General features: G+C 34.0%; 1 protein-coding gene across 7 annotated transcripts in view; it reads left to right on the forward strand.

Annotated features, from left to right (window-relative positions):
• The window catches only part of cacnb2a (calcium channel, voltage-dependent, beta 2a), a 25,144-nt gene extending 3,517 nt beyond the window's left edge, over window positions 1–21,627 (forward strand). Inside the window, exons 1-14 of one of the 7 annotated variants that reach the window (XM_016469744.1) lie at window positions 3,733–3,888; window positions 6,730–6,849; window positions 9,410–9,532; window positions 9,937–10,073; window positions 10,907–10,983; window positions 11,265–11,638; window positions 12,318–12,398; window positions 13,862–13,920; window positions 15,012–15,121; window positions 16,965–17,116; window positions 18,109–18,204; window positions 18,309–18,503; window positions 19,669–19,712; window positions 20,900–20,961. In XM_016469744.1, coding sequence (XP_016325230.1) covers window positions 3,823–3,888; window positions 6,730–6,849; window positions 9,410–9,532; window positions 9,937–10,073; window positions 10,907–10,983; window positions 11,265–11,638; window positions 12,318–12,398; window positions 13,862–13,920; window positions 15,012–15,121; window positions 16,965–17,116; window positions 18,109–18,204; window positions 18,309–18,503; window positions 19,669–19,701 — 1,623 coding nt within the window. In that variant the 5' untranslated portion in view covers window positions 3,733–3,822 and the 3' untranslated portion in view covers window positions 19,702–19,712; window positions 20,900–20,961. Of the gene's footprint in view, window positions 1–3,732; window positions 3,889–6,729; window positions 6,850–9,409; window positions 9,533–9,936; window positions 10,074–10,906; window positions 10,984–11,264; window positions 11,639–12,317; window positions 12,399–13,861; window positions 13,921–15,011; window positions 15,122–16,964; window positions 17,117–18,108; window positions 18,205–18,308; window positions 18,504–19,668; window positions 19,713–20,899 lie in introns of those variants that run through there. The other 6 variants (XM_016469738.1, XM_016469740.1, XM_016469742.1 and 3 more) reach the window with 6 other exon arrangements.
• The last annotated feature ends 1,726 nt before the right edge of the window (window positions 21,628–23,353 follow it).

Consider the following 23,353-nt stretch of genomic DNA (forward strand, 5'->3'; position numbering starts at 1 on the left):
CAGAGAGAGAGAGAGAGAGAGAGAGAGAGAGAGACACAGAGAGAGAGAGAGCGAATGAATGTGTGTGTTGTTTACAGTTCACAAGTGTTTAAAAGTTCCTGGGCAGACACACACAAAAAAAAGAAAAAGAAAGAGAAGTACAGGTTAAGAGTACCTATTATGGAAATAATATACTTTAATAGAATATAATTAAGTGTGACCTAAATGAAATGTTTGGGCACTTAATTGAATGTTAATTGCAATTTAATGAAAACGTATTATAGTTTAAATGTATATTAAATGCGATTAGCTGAACTTTAGAGTGGTTTTGACCCACTTAAGTAAGACTTAAGTACATCTTTATATGTAATGTCATAATTCCATTAATTAAAATATGGTTAAATATGGTAAAATATGGTTATACCCCCATGAAGAATGTGTGTGTTGTTTACAGTTCACAAGTGTTTAAAAGTTCCTGGGCAGACGCACACAAAAAAAGAAAGAGAAAGAGAAGTACAGGTTAAGAGTACCTATTATGGAAATAATATACTTTAATAGAATATAATTAAGTGTGACCTAAATGAAATGTTTGGGCACTTAATTGAATGTTAATTGCAATTTAATGAAAACGTATTATAGTTTAAATGTATATTAAATGCGATTAGCTGAACTTTAGAGTGGTTTTGACCCACTTAAGTAAGACTTAAGTACATCTTTATATGTAATGTCATAATTCCATTAATTAAAATATGGTTAAATATGGTAAAATATGGTTATACCCCCATGAAAACATTCATAAGCAAATTAAGCAACCACTGAATGGAACAACACAAAATAGGTATCATTTTAAAGCTTAGAAACTCGGCTTTTAATGAATAATTATTTTGATTAACTCTTAACGAGCGCTGAGTAGTCCCTCTAAAATGGTGTGTACCGTGGCATTTATGTCACTTTATTGCTTGCAACTTCCTAAAACATGCTCAGAATGTGGAATACACATCAGTATTGAGAGCAGATTCTCCTGATTTAAAAGAACCCAAACTCACTATAATCCATAATTTAGAAGGTATTCCTCATAGAGCTGTAAAACATAAAACCAGACGGGTGCAAGTGAGGCGCAGCAAAAATAAATAAATAAACAACTGTACATTTCACGTGGCGTTTTCGTTCATAACTTCACGAAACATGCATAGATCGTGAACTTGCAGAAAATTCTCTTGATTAAGAAGAGCCCAAACTCACCATAATCTGTCATTTAGATCTAAAGATATTCCTTATCAAATTCTAAAATATAAAACCCCAAAGGCGCATGTGTTATAACTTTCACATGGTTTTTTATGCTCCGATCGTGGAAAATAGCACGGCATTATTTACAGCAGATTCTCACGATTGAAATGAGTCCAAAATAATTCATTGCATCTTTCGTGTGTAAGTAATACCTAAACACATGAATTGAATAAATCAGTTGCAGAGCTTTATTGAACACTAGGCAAGTAAAATGTAAAAGCCAGCATGTTTCTGTCTATTTTATCTAATTATATATAAATATAATCAGGTACCATTTTAAAGCTTAGAAATTCAGCTTTCGAATGCATGATCCAACCATTTTGATCAACTCTTAAAAAAATAATAATCATATTTTTCAAAACCACTGCCTTGATCAACACACAATAGGTGTCATTTGAAAGCTTAGAGTCTGAATTTTACAATGCATGTGGCCACTTTAACTTCTAAGAAGTGCTGAGTTATTTGATGATAAATAGAACAAAATGTTTTCATAATTTATGAAATATATTTTTTGTGCCATGTATGTCAAAAACATCATACAGCTCAGATAGGCATGTGTCATGTGTCAATTGAAAGGTCTCACAGAGTAGAATAAAACAAGCATAACTGTTTAGGGCTTTGACTAAACTTCTGTGTATGTCACTCAGAAACAACAATTTCAAAACTGTCAAGGGCTAAGAAAAAGACTACCCTCATTCCAAATGCTGTAACTTTTGATTACTTCATATCATCAAAAAATGCAATTCACATACAGCTCACATGTTGGGAAACATCACCAAAAAATAATTTGTCTCCCACCTTATTGATTTCCAGAGATAATGAATGGCAAATAAGGAAGATATGAAACATTTCCCTTGAGCACACTAATTTTTCTTATATTTTATCACCTTTTCTTAGCATGAAAATGTCCAAATGTGAAGAAACAGGGCTAAGAATACAGAAAGTTTTCTATCAAACGATACATACATTTACTTTTGTGTATGTCAACCAGAAAACAAAATATTTTAAAATGCCTTCAGGGTGTCAAGGGCTAAAACAAAAAGGCTTATTTTGTTCCAAAATGCTGTAACTTTATAGTTTATGCCATAAAATTCAAATCAGATATAGCTAATATGTTGGAGAACATCACCAAAAAAAATTTTTTTTTTCCCCTACCTTATTTCTTTCCTGCGATATTGAATGTCAAATAAGACAGATATGTAAAATGTCCCTTGAGGACAGATTTTTTCTTATACTTTTATCAGCTATTTCTTGGCAGGAGAACGTCGAAATGTAAAGACTTTTTTTTTTCTAAAAATACAGAAAGTTTTCTATCAAACGATACATACCTTTTGACTCTCCTTGCTACAGTTTTGAAATTATGAGTCATAATTTTTGTGTATGTCACTCTTGTGTATGTCCTTCAGGCAGGCAAAAAATGCCTTCAGTGCTTAAAGGGTTAAAGCAAAACAAAAGATTATTAGAACATGATTTGAAATTAAAGTAAAACTTTTAATTTGACATTATTACAAAGTACACTTTTTAAAGTGTACTTAAGTGTGTTAAGAAACACAGTCATGAAAGTGTCTCTCTTTAAGTCACTTAAGTGGCCTTTTATTATATTAATATTATTATCTGCAAGTAGCTTTTTTAAAATGATACTTTCAAGATTTGTACAATTTGATTTGATTTGTAATTTGAACAATTAAGCGCACTTCTTTTTCACAAGGGCACGTGCACATTTTGCAGAAACAGATACGCACACACACTCCCGCACACACACACACACACCAGTAAATGTGCAGCGGGATTAATCACAAAAGACGACACACAGATGGAGCGACTGTGAAGAGCAACGCAGAGGCAGAGAGCGAGGAGGATGGGAGGGGACATGAAGTGGATGCAAAACAGAGGACGTACTGGAGAGACGGGAAGACTGGAGAGCGTACAGAAGCCTGGATGCCTGAGGAACACTATGGTTATGCCAAAAACGGCAAGGACAACGTGTAAAAGAAAAAATAGATAGAGGTGCAAACCACTGCAGCAGAGGTGCTAGCATCTTTCGCATCGGTGCGCCGGGCTCTACGGAGCAGGGAAGGGCTCTTCATATAGGAGCATGGCAGCCTGGTTTGCTGGTGTTGCTGCGGTGGGATGGACTGAATCTCATTCATTATTCTAGGAGAAAACACACCGCCACTGTCTACACAGGCCGTAGCAGCTCTCATCATCCACTATGTGCAGGGATGGAGAGCAAGCACATGGAATTGCGTGCCATCGTCAACAACACAGCAGAACTCGACGTTCCCACAGCAACAGCATTGATAACATTAGCCCGGGCAACAGCCGAGATATTAGGTAGCACTTTATATATTGCAGTTTTAGTGACAGCTACAGGAAAAACTGTGTTTTCTTTGAACTCATTTTAATTTTTGATACCTGCAGCTCTCAGGTTTTAAGTATAATGTTTGCATATCAATTGGTAGATGGTGGGCGGTATATACAGTAGTTGTTGTTAGAGTTTACTGAAGTTTGTGGTTGGTATGGTGAGGAGAGCAAATGCTCTAACTGGATTGGCTGATGAAGGCCTCCTGGATACGACTGCTGAAACGAGCAACAGGAGACCGAGTCAAGAACAACATTGGTGTAAGAAACTATACATCTTAATATACACTATTTGCGCGTGCGAGCGAGTGGAAATTGACAGGATATGCTAGTATGTTGCTGAGTATCTTACTTGTGATTTAATCTTTATATATTCTTGAATGATGGATATTAAACCCACATTTCACTTGTGACCTTGCTTGACATTAGGTGACCGTGATTTCATGTAAACATAGTGTCTATCAAGTATGTTAAGGTTTAATTTCTAGATATTTTCTTGATTCTCTCTTCAGCCTTTCATGTGCAGGAAATTACATACAAAGATGCACACATTTGAATGCATTTATGTGTTATAATTACTAAAAAGAAAGTGCACTTAATTCTATTGATTGTGCACTTGTAGTGTACTTCAAATCTTAAAAGTATATTTAAAAAAAAACTGCATTTGCACATAATACAAAATACTGAAATAAAAGGCCACTTCAGTGTACTAAAAGAGTTAAGTTTCACACTTAAGTACACTTTTAAAAAGCGTACTTGGCAATAATGTAAAATGAAAAGTTTTGGGGTTACACTTTATTTTAAGGTGTGCTTGTTACAGTGCAACTATGCATTTAAGTACTGAGTAATATTAATTAACTACATGTATTTATTATAAGGTTAGGGCTATGATTAGGGTTTGGTTTAGGGTTACTTGCATGTAATTATGCATAATTAATTGTTGTTGTAATAGTAAGTACATGTAACGTGTAACAAGGACACCTTAAAATAAAGTGTTACCAAGTTTTGCTTTAAAGTGCATTTTAAATCATTATGTTTTAATCGTTTCGTCATGCTTTATAGAAGTGCACTCATTTTGATGTGTTGACTGACATACTAAAGCACGTGTAAAGTGCTTGATTATGATTTTAACTGTAGTGTGTTATTCAAAAGTGAATATATTTTAAATGTACTAAATTGCAACTTCATCATTACAAATCACAAATATATTTAAATATATGACATATAAATAGATGACACACACATTTCACTAGAAATTCAAGTGTCCCGAAAACATTACATTCAGTTTGCACGTAAGTATATACAGTATATTTTTAAAGTATTTTATTTTTGTTATAAGTACCCTTTTTACAAGTATGTTAAAGAGTACTTTTTTGATATATGGTTACAACAAATAAAATAATTTCAACAAATAATTGTATTTTGTTATCAATATATTTAAATTGAATGTCTTGTATGTGTGTGTGCTGTAATTGATCAGGTGCTAGAAGGTGATTTATTTTGGACAATCCATCCTTTTCCATCCCAAAAAGTATCAGTGGTTTTGGACTTTATACTGACACCGACTGCGCTGGTTGCATGTAGTTTGTTTACTTGTTTATGTTTTGTTTTGTTTCTTTTCGTCCATATTTTTCTTTATCTCATACTATACACATCGATAATAGAGATTCCTGGATTCAGTCTCGAAGTTTTTGTCTGCTACTGGTGTTTGGTTTTAGTCAGTTAGTTTTAGTCAGTCAGTTATCTAAAGTCAGTTATGGTTTGAAATAAGGCACATTTGCGGTACTCTGGTTCTGTTTTACTATTATCCATTTAAATTTCAAAGTACTTTATTATGACCTGTGTCTTAGGGCCATTGCTAAGTAGGGAGCATTCTGTACACTGCGGTATAACTGAGTCCTCAGTGTAGAAACGAGATGATGGTCTGTAGGGACAGTTCCCATTCACTCCAATAGCACAAGAAAAATCCAAAATAGCGTTTCTGTGATTTCCAGAAGAGGAACAAATGTCGAGAGATTGATTACACTGGTCAGAAAACAGAAAGATTTAACATTTGCCGAGAAACACACTAGTTTTCTGAAATGTAATGCCAAGTTCATTTAAAGGGACAGTTCACCTAAAAACCTAAATTATCATAATTTCCTCACACTCATCGTGTCGTTCCAAAGACTTTTTTCTTGTTTAAATAGCTTAAAAGAAGATATTTTGAGAAATGTTTTAGTGATTTTTTTGTTTGGTCACACTTTAGTTTGGGGACCAATTCTCACTATTAACTAACTAATAACTACAACTTTTGACTCAATAAACTCCTAATTTGATGCTTATTAATAGTTAGTAAGGTAGTTGTTAAGTTTAGGAATGGGGTAGGGTTAAGGGATGTAAAATATGGTCATGCAGAATAATGCATTAATATGTGCTTCATAAGTACTAATAAACAGCCAATATACACTGTAAAAAAATGACCGTGAATTTCACGGTAAATGACTGTAAAAATGCTACAGTAAAAACCTGTTAAATGGTTAACGGTAAATTCCCCTACTATATACGGTGAAAAACTGTATTGGACATTACATGTATTGGACATTAATTTTACGGTAGTATACCGTTTTTGGAAGTGAAAAAGACCGTATAATTTACAGTGAATAACCATAAATTGACATTCGCAGAATTCCCTGCATTACATTTCAAATTTGATGTTTTTTTTGTTCAAATAACTATGTTTCTTCTTAGTTTTTTCTTATCAGTTTTGTATATTAGGGTTGTGTGTTACACCTAATGTTGTTAAAATGACATGCATGCTAATTAGCAATTAGTTAATAGTGAGAACTTGTCCCTAAAGTGTTACCATTTGTTGGGAATCAAGCTGTAAATGGCTTACTCTGTCTCTGCTTATTGAAACAGGAGAAACTATTCTGCCACGCACAAATTACGCACACCACCTTTAAATAGAGTAGCTGAATATTTATCTTGAGCAAATGAGTAAATGTCATGGTAGACAATCAAATAGTAACCATGTGTCGTAATCCATGAAAGTAATGAAGTAAATGCACACATAGAAATACACATACATATGAAAAAAAAATCTCTCTGCTTTTTCCACAGGGTTCAGCGGACTCATACACTAGTCGGCCGTCTGACTCGGATGTGTCTCTGGAGGAAGATAAAGAGACCTTACGCAGAGAAGCTGAGAGACAGGCACAGGCTCAGCTCGAAAAGGCCAAGGTATTGCTGCATGTTTTACTCATTATAACTGAATAATTAGCAGTTTGACAAGGGTTTGTTCAAATGTCTGTTTTTCTGTCTAATAGTGTGTGTCTGTTCAAAATAGCATACTACCTTACTACTCATGCTATCTCTTTAGTATGCAGTAGTGGCAAACCGATATATCACCAAGGCCGATATTACTATAAAATCTTACTTTATAAATCTTACTATCAAAATTCATAACTGTTATTCTTTCTTTATAAATCACGCACTAAATTATTAAAACTAAGATACACACACAGCACCTTTAGGGTTTGTCTGGATATTGAATGTCATCTTATTTTAAGGCTTAATTTGTATCTGGATGCTTTTTTAGACACTTTCTTTGAGGCAAACCAATGCTGTTTGGAGGTGATATATGAAATCTCACCCTATTAGTCTTTCAAATCTATTTTTAATCTTGTTTTTGTCACACTCTCCTTCACTTCTAGGGGTGATAGCTATTTTTAGTGTTTGACATCAATCAGATTTTATAATTTATTTATTGAATGCACACATAAATATTGATAACAAAGCCAGATGGTCTGCAGTGAGCAGAGAGAAGTCAAATATTCTTCACTGACCATGTTTCTTGAAATATCTATTCTCTCTCACACACACATACACTATAAAAACTGGTAATCGGCAATTGTTACCTTAAAGATTTATTTCTACTTGACTTAAAATCTAAAATCTAGTTTTATTGGTATAAATGAATGTATATAGGTTGGTTCAGTGGTGTTAAATCATATTTTTTTATTTAAGTACAACCAGATAATTTACCATTTTTAGCTTACCACTATTTGCAGTTTCACAAACTGAACACTTTAAACCACTCTTGAAAGCGCCTCAAAGGAATAGAGAGAAGCAGGAGTCCCTCTATTCTTTCAATGTTCAGTTTTTCTTCCCTAAGAGTGTAAGAATCACATAATTTCACTCAAAGATTTTGCATAAACACTATTAAATGAAGCAAAGCAGCTGTCAGATATGCGTGCGTGTGTTTTTGGTGAATGTGAATGAAACTGTAGATGCTGATTAGTCTGAACAGGCATTCACATAAAAGGTTACAATCACTATTTCTGATCAATACTGCATATGGAAAGTCGTGTTACATAAGAGGCAGACAGTGGCTGTGAAAGCAAAACAAGGGTATAAAAACTGTACAATATATAAAAAAATATATTATTTAAAGCTCCTATAATAAATGTTACATATCACAATAATGCAGTGCGTGGTTTTGCATACCTTTTTATTTCAGTAGGAAATAAAGGTAGACAGACTAAGCTAAAGAAAGGTAAGATAAAGCAGCATTGTCTTGACAGATCATGGAGAGTCAGGCTTGCGTGTGATCAACCCACCATCCCCATTACCTTTAGAGGACACTGTGTCCTCTGTTTGACACACCCATAATTCATTGCGTGTGCAGACCTTCATGTGGATGCAAATTACATTGAGTCCATACTGATTTTGCCCTTGTGTATCAAACACTCATGTTCCTGCTTTTTTTTGTATTTCTGAAAACATTGAAAAAATGTACTGCTTATGACTGCTTTTCCACAGAATTTTTAAAAATATACCTTGGCAGGTTTTTCTTCCATATAATGAATGTGGATGAAATGGGTCTGTCAAGGTTTTGTACCCATGGGAACAGGGTAGAAAATTAACAGTATCACCATATTTCCCCAGTTGATTGATTACATTAAGAATTGCAAATAGTTTTCTGGGATGCTATGTTTAAGTATGCAAATAAGGCACTATCTAATTAAATATGCACTAATTTGCATACACTTCCAGAGCATAACTATGACACTGAATAAAGCCAGGTTTAAAATGTGTTTCATTTTGTTGGCATTTGTTGTCAGAGCTAAAGGTTTTTATTTTTGAGGATCTTTGATATTTCTTATCACTCCATAAATCAGTAAAATAGTGTCAACCCCAAGAAAAAACACCATGTTTTTAGGAATAAAATGTTGTATAAAATCAGGCAAATTATATATGAACAAAACCCTCAGTAAAAATCCTCAGAATAGAAATAGAAATAAAACTGGTGTATGGTGTCTGGTGCAATGGAAAAATGTGTATAGTAATTGAAATCTACAGACACAAATAGATCATGCAATACTTAAAAGTGTATTTTGGATGTTTTCTTTCACAAATCTGTCACTATGCATGAAAAAAATGTTTTGCCTGTAGTGTCTTGCCTTAAATGACAAAAAAGCAACATAAAAGTTACAGCTTTGGGTTTAAATCTGCTAAACCCAAACAATAGTTTTGTCTGGGGAAAAGATTGAAATTTAGCTTGTTTTTCCTGGAAAATTCTGTGATATATATATATATATATTTTACAATTCTGTCATAGTAATTTAATTATCCTCATGTCATTCCAAATCTGTATGCATATCTTTTGCACCCTACGGTGGACACTGATGCATTTTTCAAAATATCTTCATTTGTGTTCCACAGGTTTGTTGTTGAAATCTTTTTGTTCTACTATTCATTAATATTTCATACTGTACTCACTCTGTGTTCTTCTACACAGTCTAAACCAGTGGCGTTTGCAGTACGTACTAATGTTGGCTACAGTGCTTCTCTTGAAGACGACGTCCCTGTGCCTGGGATGGGAATCTCATTTGAGTCTAAAGATTTCCTTCATGTTAAAGAAGTGTGTATTTACACATGTATCCATAATAAAAAAATGTTTATTACAGTTAAAATCAGTTGTAGTGTTTTTAAAGACCTAATCAAAAGGAACACTGTATGTCCATATGACAACAAACACAACACACAATACTCAAAATACAGCCTGCATCACAGATTCTTTAGTCTTGCACACATGTATAACAAGGCCTTGTAATGCAGTTTATTGCAAACAAAGTATATCTGCAAATTTAAAATACCCAAGATGAGTGCTTCACTCTGCAAATGCTAAGATGTTTTTATTGTACTTAATAGTTTAAGATCATTTATGGCCTTGAATATTTACTTTGTAAGGTTATTTTTGCTTTGTAAGGTATTCTAATGATGAAAAAATCCACCACGGGTGACTGTTTGTGTGTTTAATCACAGAAATGTAATAATGACTGGTGGATTGGTCGCTTGGTGAAAGAAGGGTGTGAAATCGGCTTCATCCCAAGTCCAGTGAAGCTTGAAAGCATTCGCACCCACCAGGAGCAACGTGCAAAACAAGGAAAATTTTACTCAAGGTATCCACAGATGCACAACAAGGTTCTTCACTAAACAAAATATAGAAAATACAGAAAATATAGCTTTAATTTGACCCCTTTCAACAAAAATAGACTTAGACTGCATTTCCCAAAAGCATCCCTTGTGAAAAAGAAGTGCACTTAATTGGATTGAATGTGCACTTGTAGTGTACTTCAAATATTAAAAGTGTATTTAAAAAAAAAAAATGTACTTGCAGATAATATAATGTTAATGAAATAAAAGACCACTTAAGTGTGCTTTAAGAGAGACACTTTCATGACCATATCTTAACACACTTAAGTACACTTTTAAAAAGTGCACTTTGTAATGTAAAATCCAAAGTTTATTTTAAATTTCATAGCATAAATTTCAAAATAACAATAAAATTACATAAAGATGTACTTAAGTCCTACATAAGTGGGTCAAAAAAGCACTCTAAGGTTCATTTAGTGTCTGAAAACTTTACATGCAGTTCACACTAATGTATATTATTTTATAGTATATTATTTCCATAACAAGTACTCTTTAAAATTATGCTACTGTACTTTTTTCACAAGGGATCTGAAGCCTAAGTAGATTGTAGAGATGACTGGTGCCAGTGGTCTCTACAATGTACTCAGGCTTACAATGCTTTTAATCTTAACTTTTGCTATGGCTTGCTGGAATAAAAAAACACCTTGTAATATTTTAATCTGGTCATTTAAATGGGTCACCCACTGAACCTGCTCAGGTCGTCAAGGCTGTTTTTTCTTCAGAAGAGCACTTTTAAATACATACAACCTTTACACCGTTCTTTGTTGTTAAGGATAATATGTTGTTCTTTTTTTCACAGTAAATTAGGGGCAAACTCTTTATCTAGTTTAGGAGACGTGGTTTCAAACTCACGTAAATCAACCCCTCCATCCTCAGGTACGTTAGCGTTAACATGCAATTAAGTGCCCAAAAACATTACATTCAGTTCATGCTTAAGTATATTAGCACTTAAGTACTCTTTTAAGTATGCTAAAGTGTACTTCCTTTTCACAAGGCCATGTTTTTATTAGAAATGCTGTGTGCTTCAGTGCATAACTGTAATTTATTGTCTGATAAATGATTGATGTGCATTGTCTATCTTTACGTTGTGTATGAATTCCCCGTGTGTTTTGCTGAGGCTCATATGTACGTGTGTGCATGTTTATATGTGTGTGTAGCTGTGGACATAGACGCTGCAGGGTTAGATCCGGAGGAGAGTGACCCTCCTCTCCATCAGCGTTCACCCAAAGCCAGCCCAAACACAGTAATATCCCCTTTAGCCCGTGAGAAACGAATGCCTTTCTTTAAGAAGGTAAAGCATGCCGATGGACGCTCCCTCGCTCTGCATCTGTCCGTCACAGCAGCATCACGCAGAGCCTGTTTCGCTTGTCACCGTCCGAATGCCCATGCCAGCTTGCTCCACTCACTCTTTCCCTTCTCTCTCCCTGTCTTGCCTTTGTTCCTCTGTATCCCAATCTTTCACATTCCCTTGGTCTTTTCTTTTTGTCTGTTCCCCTTCCTCCTTTCCTCAGCTAAGCAGAGGCATAAGTCGGTAAGTCAGGACTCACAGAGAGCCGTGTGGTCAATGGCCGCTCATTCCTGTTATGCAGTACTTACAGTTTATTCATTATAGCTTATTGTGATTTAGACAATGGCAATATAGTAGGAATGATCGCATGGCCACTACTTAGTAAACACTTCACTGTGTGGTTCTCCCTTCCGACATTTCTCTGTTATACAACCTTAAATTTGCCTGTTTGTGTGTGCATGTTTAACCAAAAAAATTATTGTTTGTACAATTACATACAAAATAGTAAATAATAATTTTCTAATTTGCTTAACACAGTGCTGTTATAAAAGCCTGATATTAACAAATAATTTTAGTAAACCTCCCAACACTATTTAAATTGGGTTTTTATTTGGGTGTCAAACTTAATTTGGGCTCAGGCAAACTAATACATTAGTTAACTATTGAAATGCATTCAACATCGTCCTTAACCTGCAAATGCAAAGAACATTTTTTACTTAACTCTGAAATAATTAACAATAGAGCAATGTAAGAACTGGACATTCTCAGCCTGCTGGCATTAAATTTGACACTTGCAGTCTAGATCTTAATATGGATAATAGTATTTTCCCCCTCTTTTATCTCTCCTAGCTGTGACTGTGAAGTGTGTGTTCTGTGCGCACACTGACGAGGTTAATGGTGTGTGTTTTGTGCTGCTCTACAGACAGAGCATGTTCCTCCGTATGACGTGGTGCCGTCTATGAGACCGGTGGTGCTGGTGGGACCGTCGCTCAAGGGCTACGAGGTCAGCTGCTGCAAAACGCATTGTGACTTCATAGAGAAGATATTAAAGGGTTAATTCACCCAAAAAACTACAAGTGGAATTATCTACTCTACCCTCACGTCACTCAAACCCCCAAGCTGCTCTTTTCCATACAATTAAACATACTGACAAAACACTGCAAACATAAGTTGTTTAAGGGAAAGCACTAAAAATAAACACCATGTCAATCACTGAAAAAAAAAATGGTGTAGAAACAATTTTCACTCAGAAATCGCTAGTAAATTTTACAAATAATTACAAAGAAACAGCAACACTGAATTCAATGGGAAATTTTCAAGTACCAAAACTGTAATTGTAAAATGTAATCTGTGTAATCTGTTTTATTCACAACTTTGAAAAATCACTTTTTACAGTGTAGTTAATAAATAACATGTCCACACACTTTTGTTGTATGTTAGTACAAAGTATAAGGAAAAAAGGTTATATTTTAGATGCTGTACATCATTCATTTGAAGCTTTTCACCATATTTAATCACCTCTTTAGCTTTTAGCAGCATTGCATGGATAATATTCTTGTTACAGGAGAATAAATGGTTTTAACCTGACATTTGAATGCTTGAAATAAAATGCAAATTACCCACATTATTTGTTAAATTGGCACAGCAGAATGAATGCACAAAAAAAGTGGGATGTGCAACATTTTTTTAAAACTTAAAGCATCTGTAAATGAAAGTACAAAAAATAATAATATAAATACAACTGTATGATTTAAATAGAGCCTACACATTCAACACAACTCAAAAACATTAAAAATAAGAAATACATTTAAATATAAGTAGACACTAATCTTAGAAAACAGATCTTTGTAGATACAGTAGGTAAATGTGATAAATGTGGTAAATGCACAGATTAATAATGTTATTAATATAATATTTTCATTCTGTGTGACTTTTTTTATTTTATTTTAAACCGGGACATTTTGCTACATATCTAATAAATAATGACAAATGTCAACTGATAAAAATTATACGGGCGTCCAGTGACAAAAAGCTGGGTTGGTAAAGACTGGACTTTCATTTTTGCGTAAACTATCTTTATAAATGTCATAATTGACACATTTTTTTAAACCGGGACATTTTGCTACATATCTAATAAATAATGACAAATGTCAACTGATAAAAATTATACGGGCGTCCAGTGACAAAAAGCTGAGTTGGTAAAGACTGGACTTTCATTTTTGCGTAAACTATCTTTATAAATGTCATAATTGACACATTTTTAGACATGCACAGTATTTGAGTGCTTATATTCTGACTAAACATTTTCCCAGTCTTACATTAATCCTTATTACTTCACATTTACACTTAACTGTAAAGCATTTAGACTTATGTTGACTCTATGAATGTTAAGCAACAAAAACACAAGGCTAATGTAAAAAAAAAAGGGACAAAAACCTGACATGATGCTTTTATGTGTGTAAACAGGTAACAGATATGATGCAGAAAGCGCTGTTTGACTTTCTGAAGCACCGTTTTGAGGGGAGGTGAGTCTTTAAGCGGTTCTCTTCCTCCTTGAGCCTCCGTTGGGATAGTTTATATATTTGTGTGTGTGTGTGTGTGTGTGTCAGTGTGTGTCACGTGAGTGTTTGAGGTTACTTTAAATAGTCACATCTCATTGCCTTAATTGGCCATGCTGGTCCATAAGCACACATCCGGGTCACATGCCTGCAGCTTCCCTTGACTGCAGTTTCCCGAACATGACTGCGCAGGATTTACAGTATGACAGTTAAAACTATATATATATATATCTTTTCGGTGAATCTGAATGAAATCTGATTTTTTTTTTTTTTACAAACTTAGTCCTGGCCAAATTCGTATGTGGTTTGAAATCCAACTGAAATGCATTTCAGTTTGATGTTTTTTCATGTATGCTACGTCAAGTACAATGGATGTGGAGATGCTAATTTCAGTTTTCTTATAGCATCTCCTAGGCATATAAAAGAAAAAGTCAGTCAGAAGACATTGTCACACTTTTTATTAGATGGCCTTACTACTATGTACACTACAGCTCAAAAGTGTGGGATCAGTAAGATGTTTATGTTTTTGAAAGTCTCTTCTGCTCACAAAGGCTGCATTTATTTGATAAAAAATACGGTGGAAATTCTGTAATATTATTACAATTGAAAATAGCTGCTTTCTATGTGATTATATTGTGAAGTGTAATTTATTTCTGAAAACAGTTGTGCTGCTTCATATTTTTGTGGAAACCATCATACATTTTATTTTTCAGGATTCTTTGATGAAGTTCAAAAGAGCTGCATTTATTTGAAAGAGACATCTTTTGTAACATTATAAATGTCTTTACTGTCACTTTTGATCAGTTTAATGCATCTTTGATGAATAAATAATTTTTTTTTTTTTTACTTGAATGGTAGTGCGTCATGGTTTCCACAAAAATATGAAGCAGCACAACTGTTTTCAACATCGATAATAAATATTTAAAGTATTTAAATATCTAATATTGAAATATACTTATGTACATACATGTTGGTGCATTGCAGTTACATTTAAAGTACTTGCATTTAATTCAGATTTGCAGTTACACTGTGAACGCTCCTTGTTTTGTGTAATTCAGGATCTCGATCACGAGGGTGGCTGCTGATATTTCTCTGGCCAAGCGCTCGGTGCTCAACAACCCCAGTAAACATGCCATCATCGAGCGCTCGAACACACGCTCCAACTTAGGTGAGAGAAAGAGTTTGATGGTTTGGTGTGAATGACTGAAAAAGGAAATCTTATCTAAAATGATGAGATTTACTAAATAATTATCTTTTTTGCATTCAACATTTTTTTGCATTCTTGCTTACATTAATTTTATTCTCTTATACAGCCTTTATTATTGAATTTTCCTTTCTACAGTATCCAGAGCACGACATATGCACACTCTCACACAAGAGAAGATATTTGTTATAGTATGTTCTCAAATCTGGAAATTATTTTAAACAGTGCAGAGAAATGTTTAGTTTAAAGGGGTCATATGATGCGATTTCAATTTTTCCTTTCTCTTTGGAGTGTTACAAGCTCTTGGTGCATAAAGAAGATCTGTAAAGTTGCAAAGACTAAAGTCTCAAATCCAAAGAGATATTCTTTATAAAAGTTAAGAGTCAGCCACACCTACCTAAAACGGCTCGTTCTAACACGCCCCCACATGTCTACGTCACTATGTGGGAAGATTTGCATAACGCCGCCCAAATGTTCACGCAAAGAAAGAAGGCGTAACTTTTATTCTCTCTGTAGTATTGTTGCTGCCGCCATGTCGTGAAGACGCTGTGTGTTTCGTTGTGAAAGCGAAACTACTTTGTTTGTTCTTCCAAAAGAGGACACGACTAGAAATCAGTGGTTAAGTTGTATTTACAACACTGTTCCAGAACAGTTCAACCCAAATATTCAGATGTGTGCAGCATATTTTACAGAGGACTGTTTCTTGATCCTGGGAAGGTTGTGCACAAAGGCTGTTTCTATAAAGTGGGGCAGTTCCAACTTTGCAAGTCACAGTATGTTAAGTGGCATAACATTTCCGTCATGCGCTTGAGGTATTCGGCCAATCACAACGCACTGGATAGCTGGCCAATCAGAACACACCTCGCTTTTCGGAACGATGAGCGTTGTAAAAATCGACGCGTTTCAGAAAGACGGGGCATAGAGGAGAAACAATAACGTACAGTATGTGGAAAATAATGTGTTTTTTGAACCTTAAACCGCATAAACACATTGCATTACACCAAATACACAAAATGATGTTTTTTTTTTAGCAACATCAATTTTCTATCATTCTGATCTTATAAATGTCATGAATATCACAAATATCGGCACTGCAACAATACAATTTTTTCAAATAATATGTACAATAAGTTTATTTTTTGCTTATTCCAGATTATTATAAACTGTGTATCAATCAAATGCTTATTATGAAATTCAATGCAGGCAAAATACTACACTAAAATACTCTTTTTGTTTTACTGAGTTGGTAAATTGGTAAAATTGACTGGTAAATTTGTCTCAATCATGAATTAGTGGTTTCAATCAATACAACAGCTCAGTCACTTACAGAATCGGTCATAATGGTTCTTGTCTGCAAGTCAAAAAGATCTTAAATCTTAATTTGCCTGATAAAAATAAAATTGAAATGAAACAGTGAAACAAAGATTCACAAAAGAGTGTTGGTTGTACATTAAATAAAGAAAAAAAAACATTAAAATACGTCACCTTATTGTTTTTGTTAGGAATGATTACTGAAATGTAGCGTTTCAACAAATGTACTAAAGTAATTATTTAATGGAATCATGGAACTTTAAGGAAATTGTAATTATTGAATCAGAAAGAGAACCAGAGTTGTTTTGATTCCTTATGATTTCCTTCCATAATTGTGTGGCTTTAAAACGGTTTCTGTTTTGTTGAATTCATTGCATTGCACGTTATTTCACCCCATTATTCTTTCTGAATTGTAATTGTAGCTTAATTGCTTCCAGTGGTTTGGTTCTCTATTATTCTCAGCATACTCTGATTGTGTATGTGTGTGTGTTTATAGCGGAGGTTCAGAGTGAGATCGAGAGGATCTTTGAACTGGCTCACACGCTGCAGCTGGTGGTTCTTGACGCCGACACGATAAACCACCCGACCCAACTGGGAAAAACGTCTCTTGCACCTATTATTGTCTACATCAAGATCACCTCTCCAACGGTACACACACATATACTTTAAAAGAATATACTTAGTCATATACTTAAGTCCTAAACTTAAGTCCTACTTAAGTGGGTCAAAAAAGCACACTTAAGTACGATTTTATTTTAATTTTAATTCTATTGTCTATGAAATATGGTTAAAGTACTACTGAATGTGCTGACAAGCATTTATGGTACAGTAAAATATACTTTAATGTAATTTAAGTTGAAACTTCAGTATGTCATGTATTTAAATGTATTTGTAATTACGCATTTGTAATAATGGAGTTGCAAATGCATTCACTTTATATCATCAAATAAAACACTATAGATCAAATTATAATCAAGTACTTTACATGTGCTTTAGTATGTTAGTCAACACATCAAAATAAGTGTACTTCTTTAAAACATGACAAAAGATTATTAAAACAATGATTAAAATGCACTTTAAAGTAAAGCTTTTAACAAAGTGCACTTTTGCTAAATCAGTCTACTTAGGCGTCAGATCCCTTGTGAAAAGAAGTACACTAGCATACTTTTAAAAAGTGTACTTTTTATGGAAATAATATACTTTATACTTAAGTGTGAACTGAATATCATGTTTTCAGACACTTAATGGCATGTTAATGACAATTAAATGACATTGAGTGCTTTTTTGACCCACTTAAGAAGGACTTAAGTACATCTTTATATGTAGTTTTTTGTTATTATGTTGTCTTTAAAATATAAAACGTATGTATATTAAACTTTTGATTTGACATTACAAAGTGCACGTTTTAAAAGTGTATTTAAGTAAAAAAAAAAGTGTTAAGAAACAGTCGTGAAAATCTCTCTTACAGTAGACTTAAGTGGCCTTTTATTTCATTACAGTTTTTTTTGTATTTTTATACAATTAATCCAATACAATTAAGCACATTTTTTCACTATGGTCCCTCTGATTGTCTATTAGATTGTCTTTCTTCAACACTGATACTTTGCTGGGATATTGTTTCTGGTGTGTCCGTCTTTCAGGTTTTGCAGCGATTAATAAAGTCTAGAGGAAAGTCTCAGGCAAAACATCTCAATGTGCAGATGGTGGCAGCAGACAAACTTGCCCAGTGCCCTTCAGTGAGTTAACTGAATAATTACTTGAGATAAACCACACTATCACCCTTTCTCTGCTCTCTAACAGTTCATTTCCCTCTCCACACGCTCGTTTGTTCTCTATCCAGGAGATTTTCGACATCATTCTTGATGAGAATCAGCTGGAAGACGCCTGTGAGCACATGGCTGATTATCTGGAGGCTTACTGGAAATCCACGCATCCTCCCAGCATCCCTCAGACAAACCCTCTGCTAGAGAAACTCACCTCAATGGCTGCAGCCGCAGTCGCCTGCAAGGGCTCACTGACTAATCCACAAACAAAGGTGCCTATGAAACTTCAACCTGCACTTAGATTAGCAAACAAAAAGAGAGAGGAGGAATGCCGGAAAGAAACCATCAGTTTTCAGTCGAGAGAAAAAAGCAAATGCTACAGCCTAAAATGCACACTTTACATTACAGAGTCCTGTGTCATGCAGCTGTAATTATTGTTGCTTGCTTGCTACGACACATTCTGTATGGGCAAACATTCAGAAAGCATAGGAATCTAGTCGCATTACTACAGGGTCTCCTAATGAAGGGTATTGAATTAAAGTTCCCTGATTAATAAGTAACCTGTAGTGTACTTCAAATCTTAAAAGCATTTGAAAAACACTATACTTGCAGATAATATATTATTCATTGAAATGCCATTTAAGTGTACTTAAAGACACTTTCATCTTAAAAAGTGCATTTGAGAAAAAAAGTAAAATTTTAAATTTGTCAAATTAAAAGGTTTCTTATTAAGTACACTTTAAATCGTTATATTTTAATAATCTTGTGTCGTGCTTTAAAGAAGTACTCTTATTTTGATGTTGACAAATATACTAAAGCACATGTAAAGCACTTGATAATAATTTGAACTGTACTGTTATTCACTATTACATTTATAGTTAATATATTTTAAATACACTAAATTGCAACTTCGCTGTAAATGTGTAATTAGACATATTTAAATAAATGGCATACAAGTTTAAATAAAAATGACATTAAAAATATATTTTAGTTTATCATAAATGCTTGTCAGTACATTCAGCAGTACTTTAACCATATTTCAAAGATAATAGAAGCAATTATGAAATTGCATATAAAGATGTACTTAAGTCCTACTTAAGTGGGCCCGAAAAGGCACTTTTAAAGTTCAGCTAATTGCATTTAACACAACACAGTACTTTTTATTTAATTGCAATAAACAAGCAATTAAGTGTCTGAAAACATATTACATATATTATAAGTTCACACACAGATATATTCTTTTAGGTATATTAAAGTATATTACTTCAATAATAAGTTCTCTTTTTATATGTATGTTAAAGTGTGCTCCAAGAAGTCAGATCTCTAAATTCCCAGGCAAATTAAACTTACTTAACTAAATTATAACACTACATGTTATAATATCCATGTTTTTTGTGAATGTCCTTATCGCTGTTGATAAACACTGCTGCTTCTCAGACTGAGGAGGTCACTCCTATTACAGATGAGTAGCCTTAGTCACGGTGAGTGTGTGTGTGTGTGTGTGTGTGTGTGTGTGTGTGTGTGTGTGTGTGACACTGAAGCTCAGTCATGATTTCATTTGACCAAGATCAGAATAGTAAACCTAATTTCATTAGGATTTAGCTTGAAGGAATAACTCACCCAAAATGAAAACACTGTTATCATTAACTCACCCTCATGTCAACTCTTTCGTCCATGAAACACAAAAGAAGAATTTTCTCAAGCTGTTTTCCAGAGAAATGGAAATTGTTTATAAGGGCTACTTTTATGGTACTTCAGAGGTTTTTGTGCTTTTTTTTTATCTTGACAGTGCATGTTTATTATGTGCTTTTGTAAAAGAGCAGCATCAACATTTATTTTTCCATAGAAGAAAGAGAATACAATTTTGAAATTGCATAAGGATGAGTAAATGAGGTCGGTTTTAGTGTTGACTTTTAGACTTTTAAATATAGAGTGTTTTTTGTAACACTGAATAAAAAAATAAAAAAGGTAATTGCGACTTTTTCTCTCACAATTCTGACACAATTACATTTTTTTCTTAGAATTATGAGTTTATATCTTGCAATTCTGACTCTATAGCAAACAATTGCGAGTTATAAAGTCAGAACTGTGAGATATAAACTCGCAATTGTAAGTCTTTTCCCCCCTCAGAACTCGACTTTATAACTCGCAATTGTGAGTTTATATCTCACAATTCAGAGAAAAAAGTCAGAATTGCAAGAAAAAAGTCAGAATTACGAGTTTAAATCCCACAATTCCGAGAAAAAAAGTCAGAATTCCGAGAAAAAAGTCAGAATTACGAGTTTATATCCCACAATTCTGGAGAAAAAAGTCAGAATTGTGAGAAAAAAAGTCAATTACCTTTTAATATTTATTCAGTGTCAGAAAACGGGCTTCCATGTAGATCTGATGTGGTTTGTAGTGATTTGCAGTGATTTCAGAGACTTGCGTGTGTGTGTGTGTGTGTGTGTGTTAAAAAACCTCTGCACTGAGATTTGGTTTGAGTTTTTTTTTTTTTTACACACTGCAAAACAATAACAATCTTTTTGGTAACACTTTACAGTAAGGTTGCATTTGTTAACATTAGTTAACTACATTAGTTGTAGCTAACTAACATTAGTTAATTGCATTTAGTTTGGGTTTCCAATCCATATAACTGCATTATTCCATGCGCGTGTTGCTAAAACAGGGCAGAGCGGGTGAGCAGACATCAGAGAGACCAACGGATGACAAGACGGGATTTTCTGAAGACTACCATCATCATCATCATCATCATCACTACCAAACTCAGAAGCAAGGACGTTTGGAAGACGACAACACTGAGGAGCGAGACACTAAAGCTAACAATGACCAAAGTGAATGGAGAAGCGGTCACAAACACCACAGCCATCATCATCATCATCACCACCAACATCACAGTCGCACCACGAGGACGCTTTCCAAACAAGAGACGTCAGAGTCCATGTATCCCGAGCCTCTCGCCGGACAAACACAGGAAGAGGAACCACCAAACCATCACCATCATCTTCATCATCATCACCACCGGGGCGACAGAGAGAAGGAATACGACCACAACAAGAGGAACAACCGGCAAAGAGGAAAGCAGAGGTCGCTACGAGAGCCTCATCATGAGCGGGACAGGAAACGAGGAGAGGAGGAATGGCCGAGAGAGCATTACATAGAGCAGTGACACACGTGCCACATACACACTGACCTCAATCTTATGTGTAATGTATACGACACGTGTATCCATACATGACTTTTCCAAGTGTGGACAAATTAAATAAAGACAATTATGTATAATTTAATATGGCATGAATGATGAAATTCTCTTTAATTCTCTTTATTTATTTTTAATTCCTTTCTTTTTTTCTTTTTACTTGATTTGCTTTCCTGGTCTTATTGAACAAATAATAGATGCATGTTAACCCAAAAGAATATAAATATATATATATATATATATATATAATTTTTTTTTTTTTATCGGAATCTAATAACTTGCTTTGCCTTTGAAAAAAATCTCAGTTTTCAGCAGATTTTTGGGGCAAAAATTTCACCAAAAGTGATAAAAATGGCAAAATGTGTCCCCATAAAGAAATCTGCTGTTTATTTTATCTTATATATTTTTATCTCACAATTCTGACTTTTTTTTTTCTTTCAATTCTGAAAAAGAAAAGTCAGGAATATAAGATGTAAAAATCGCAAGAAGAAAAGTCAGAATTGTGAAAAAAAAAAATTGTTGCCATTTCCTTTTATATTTTTTATTCTGTGGTCAAAAAAACCGAGTTGCGAGATATTGCAAGAAAAAAGTCAGAATTGTGAGATAAAAAGTTGCAATTACCCTTATTTTTTTAATTCCATGGCAGAAACATTCTTCCAAAATTATTATTATTTTGTTGCTATTGAATATTCTGTTCACACACAAAGACGTCATATTACGGTAAAAGAAAGGTTTGAATTCTCGATTGCATCTTCACTGCTGTCTGTGTTTAGTTTTAAAACAGAATAGGATATTTATTTTATGTTGTGTGGATGTCATTTCAAATCGTTATTTAATGTTAATTACTTGTGTGTTAATGTTGCAGAAGTGTGTATTGCCTTGCATATAGGATAAAGACATGACAAAAACGACATGATAGTTTTGCTTTACTTCTCCAGCAGTCCTGTGCCGTTTATACTACCATCCTGACAGACTGAATAAGACAAAAAAATGCCACAGGTAACTTGTTAAAATAAAAGACGACTATTTGAGGTTTGTTTCCACCCGTATTGTCTTTGAACTGCTAGAGATATGACAGATACTCAGAGTACTTTAGGCTTTTGTTACTGTTACTCATGAACAGTGATGCATTTACGAAGGAACTGCACTGTGGCAAGTGGCTTTAAAAGCAGAAATGTGCAATTTATATTCTCGTAAAAAGGAACTTTCATTAATTTACCCATTCAAAAATGTGTTATTTGAGCTGACAAGCTGTTTAAATGGTCCTTTTAGCAGTGAGATCTTATAGTCTTGCATATGAATTTCTGGTTATGGATTACTGAATTTCTGTGGGTGGGACCAAAATTGGTTTATTCACACATGGCCTTTCAAAGACTTGGTCATATCAGTCATGAAAACTGAATTTCCATGATCTTTTGAAATAAAACTGTCAAATATACTATGCGGACATACACTGGCTTGCAGAAACAAGCTTCCCTGTGCAAAAAAAAAACATTTTAACATATAACCAAACACAGAATGGTGAACAATCTGGTTGACTTCTGGCCCTTATTTGAAAACTGATGACAATTGGCAGACTTCAGTTTGAATTTCACTGTTAAAATGCAATCAAAATTACATTCAGAAAGTATAAGAACTTGTTTTACTATTAATATATAATGAATTATTGTTGCACTGATATATATTGTGTTTGCATCCCCCATGCATTTTGATGCAGAAATAGAGAATCTGCAGACTTTTGCGCAAGCGAATGAGTAAATAGTGTTGTCATCCACGCAAATTGTGAACCTAAAAATTATAAAGCAATTATTCAGTTTTCTTGAGCTGATTATGCAATTGCAGTCTCACAGTGCTCATGAAGTAGCAAAATATTTATAAAAAAAAAAAAAAGAGGTATCATAAAAATTTATTAATTTTTATTTT

Source organism: Sinocyclocheilus anshuiensis, unplaced genomic scaffold (assembly GCF_001515605.1).
Source record: "Sinocyclocheilus anshuiensis isolate Anshui unplaced genomic scaffold, SAMN03320099.WGS_v1.1 scaffold1081, whole genome shotgun sequence".
Lineage (NCBI taxonomy): Eukaryota > Metazoa > Chordata > Actinopteri > Cypriniformes > Cyprinidae > Sinocyclocheilus > Sinocyclocheilus anshuiensis.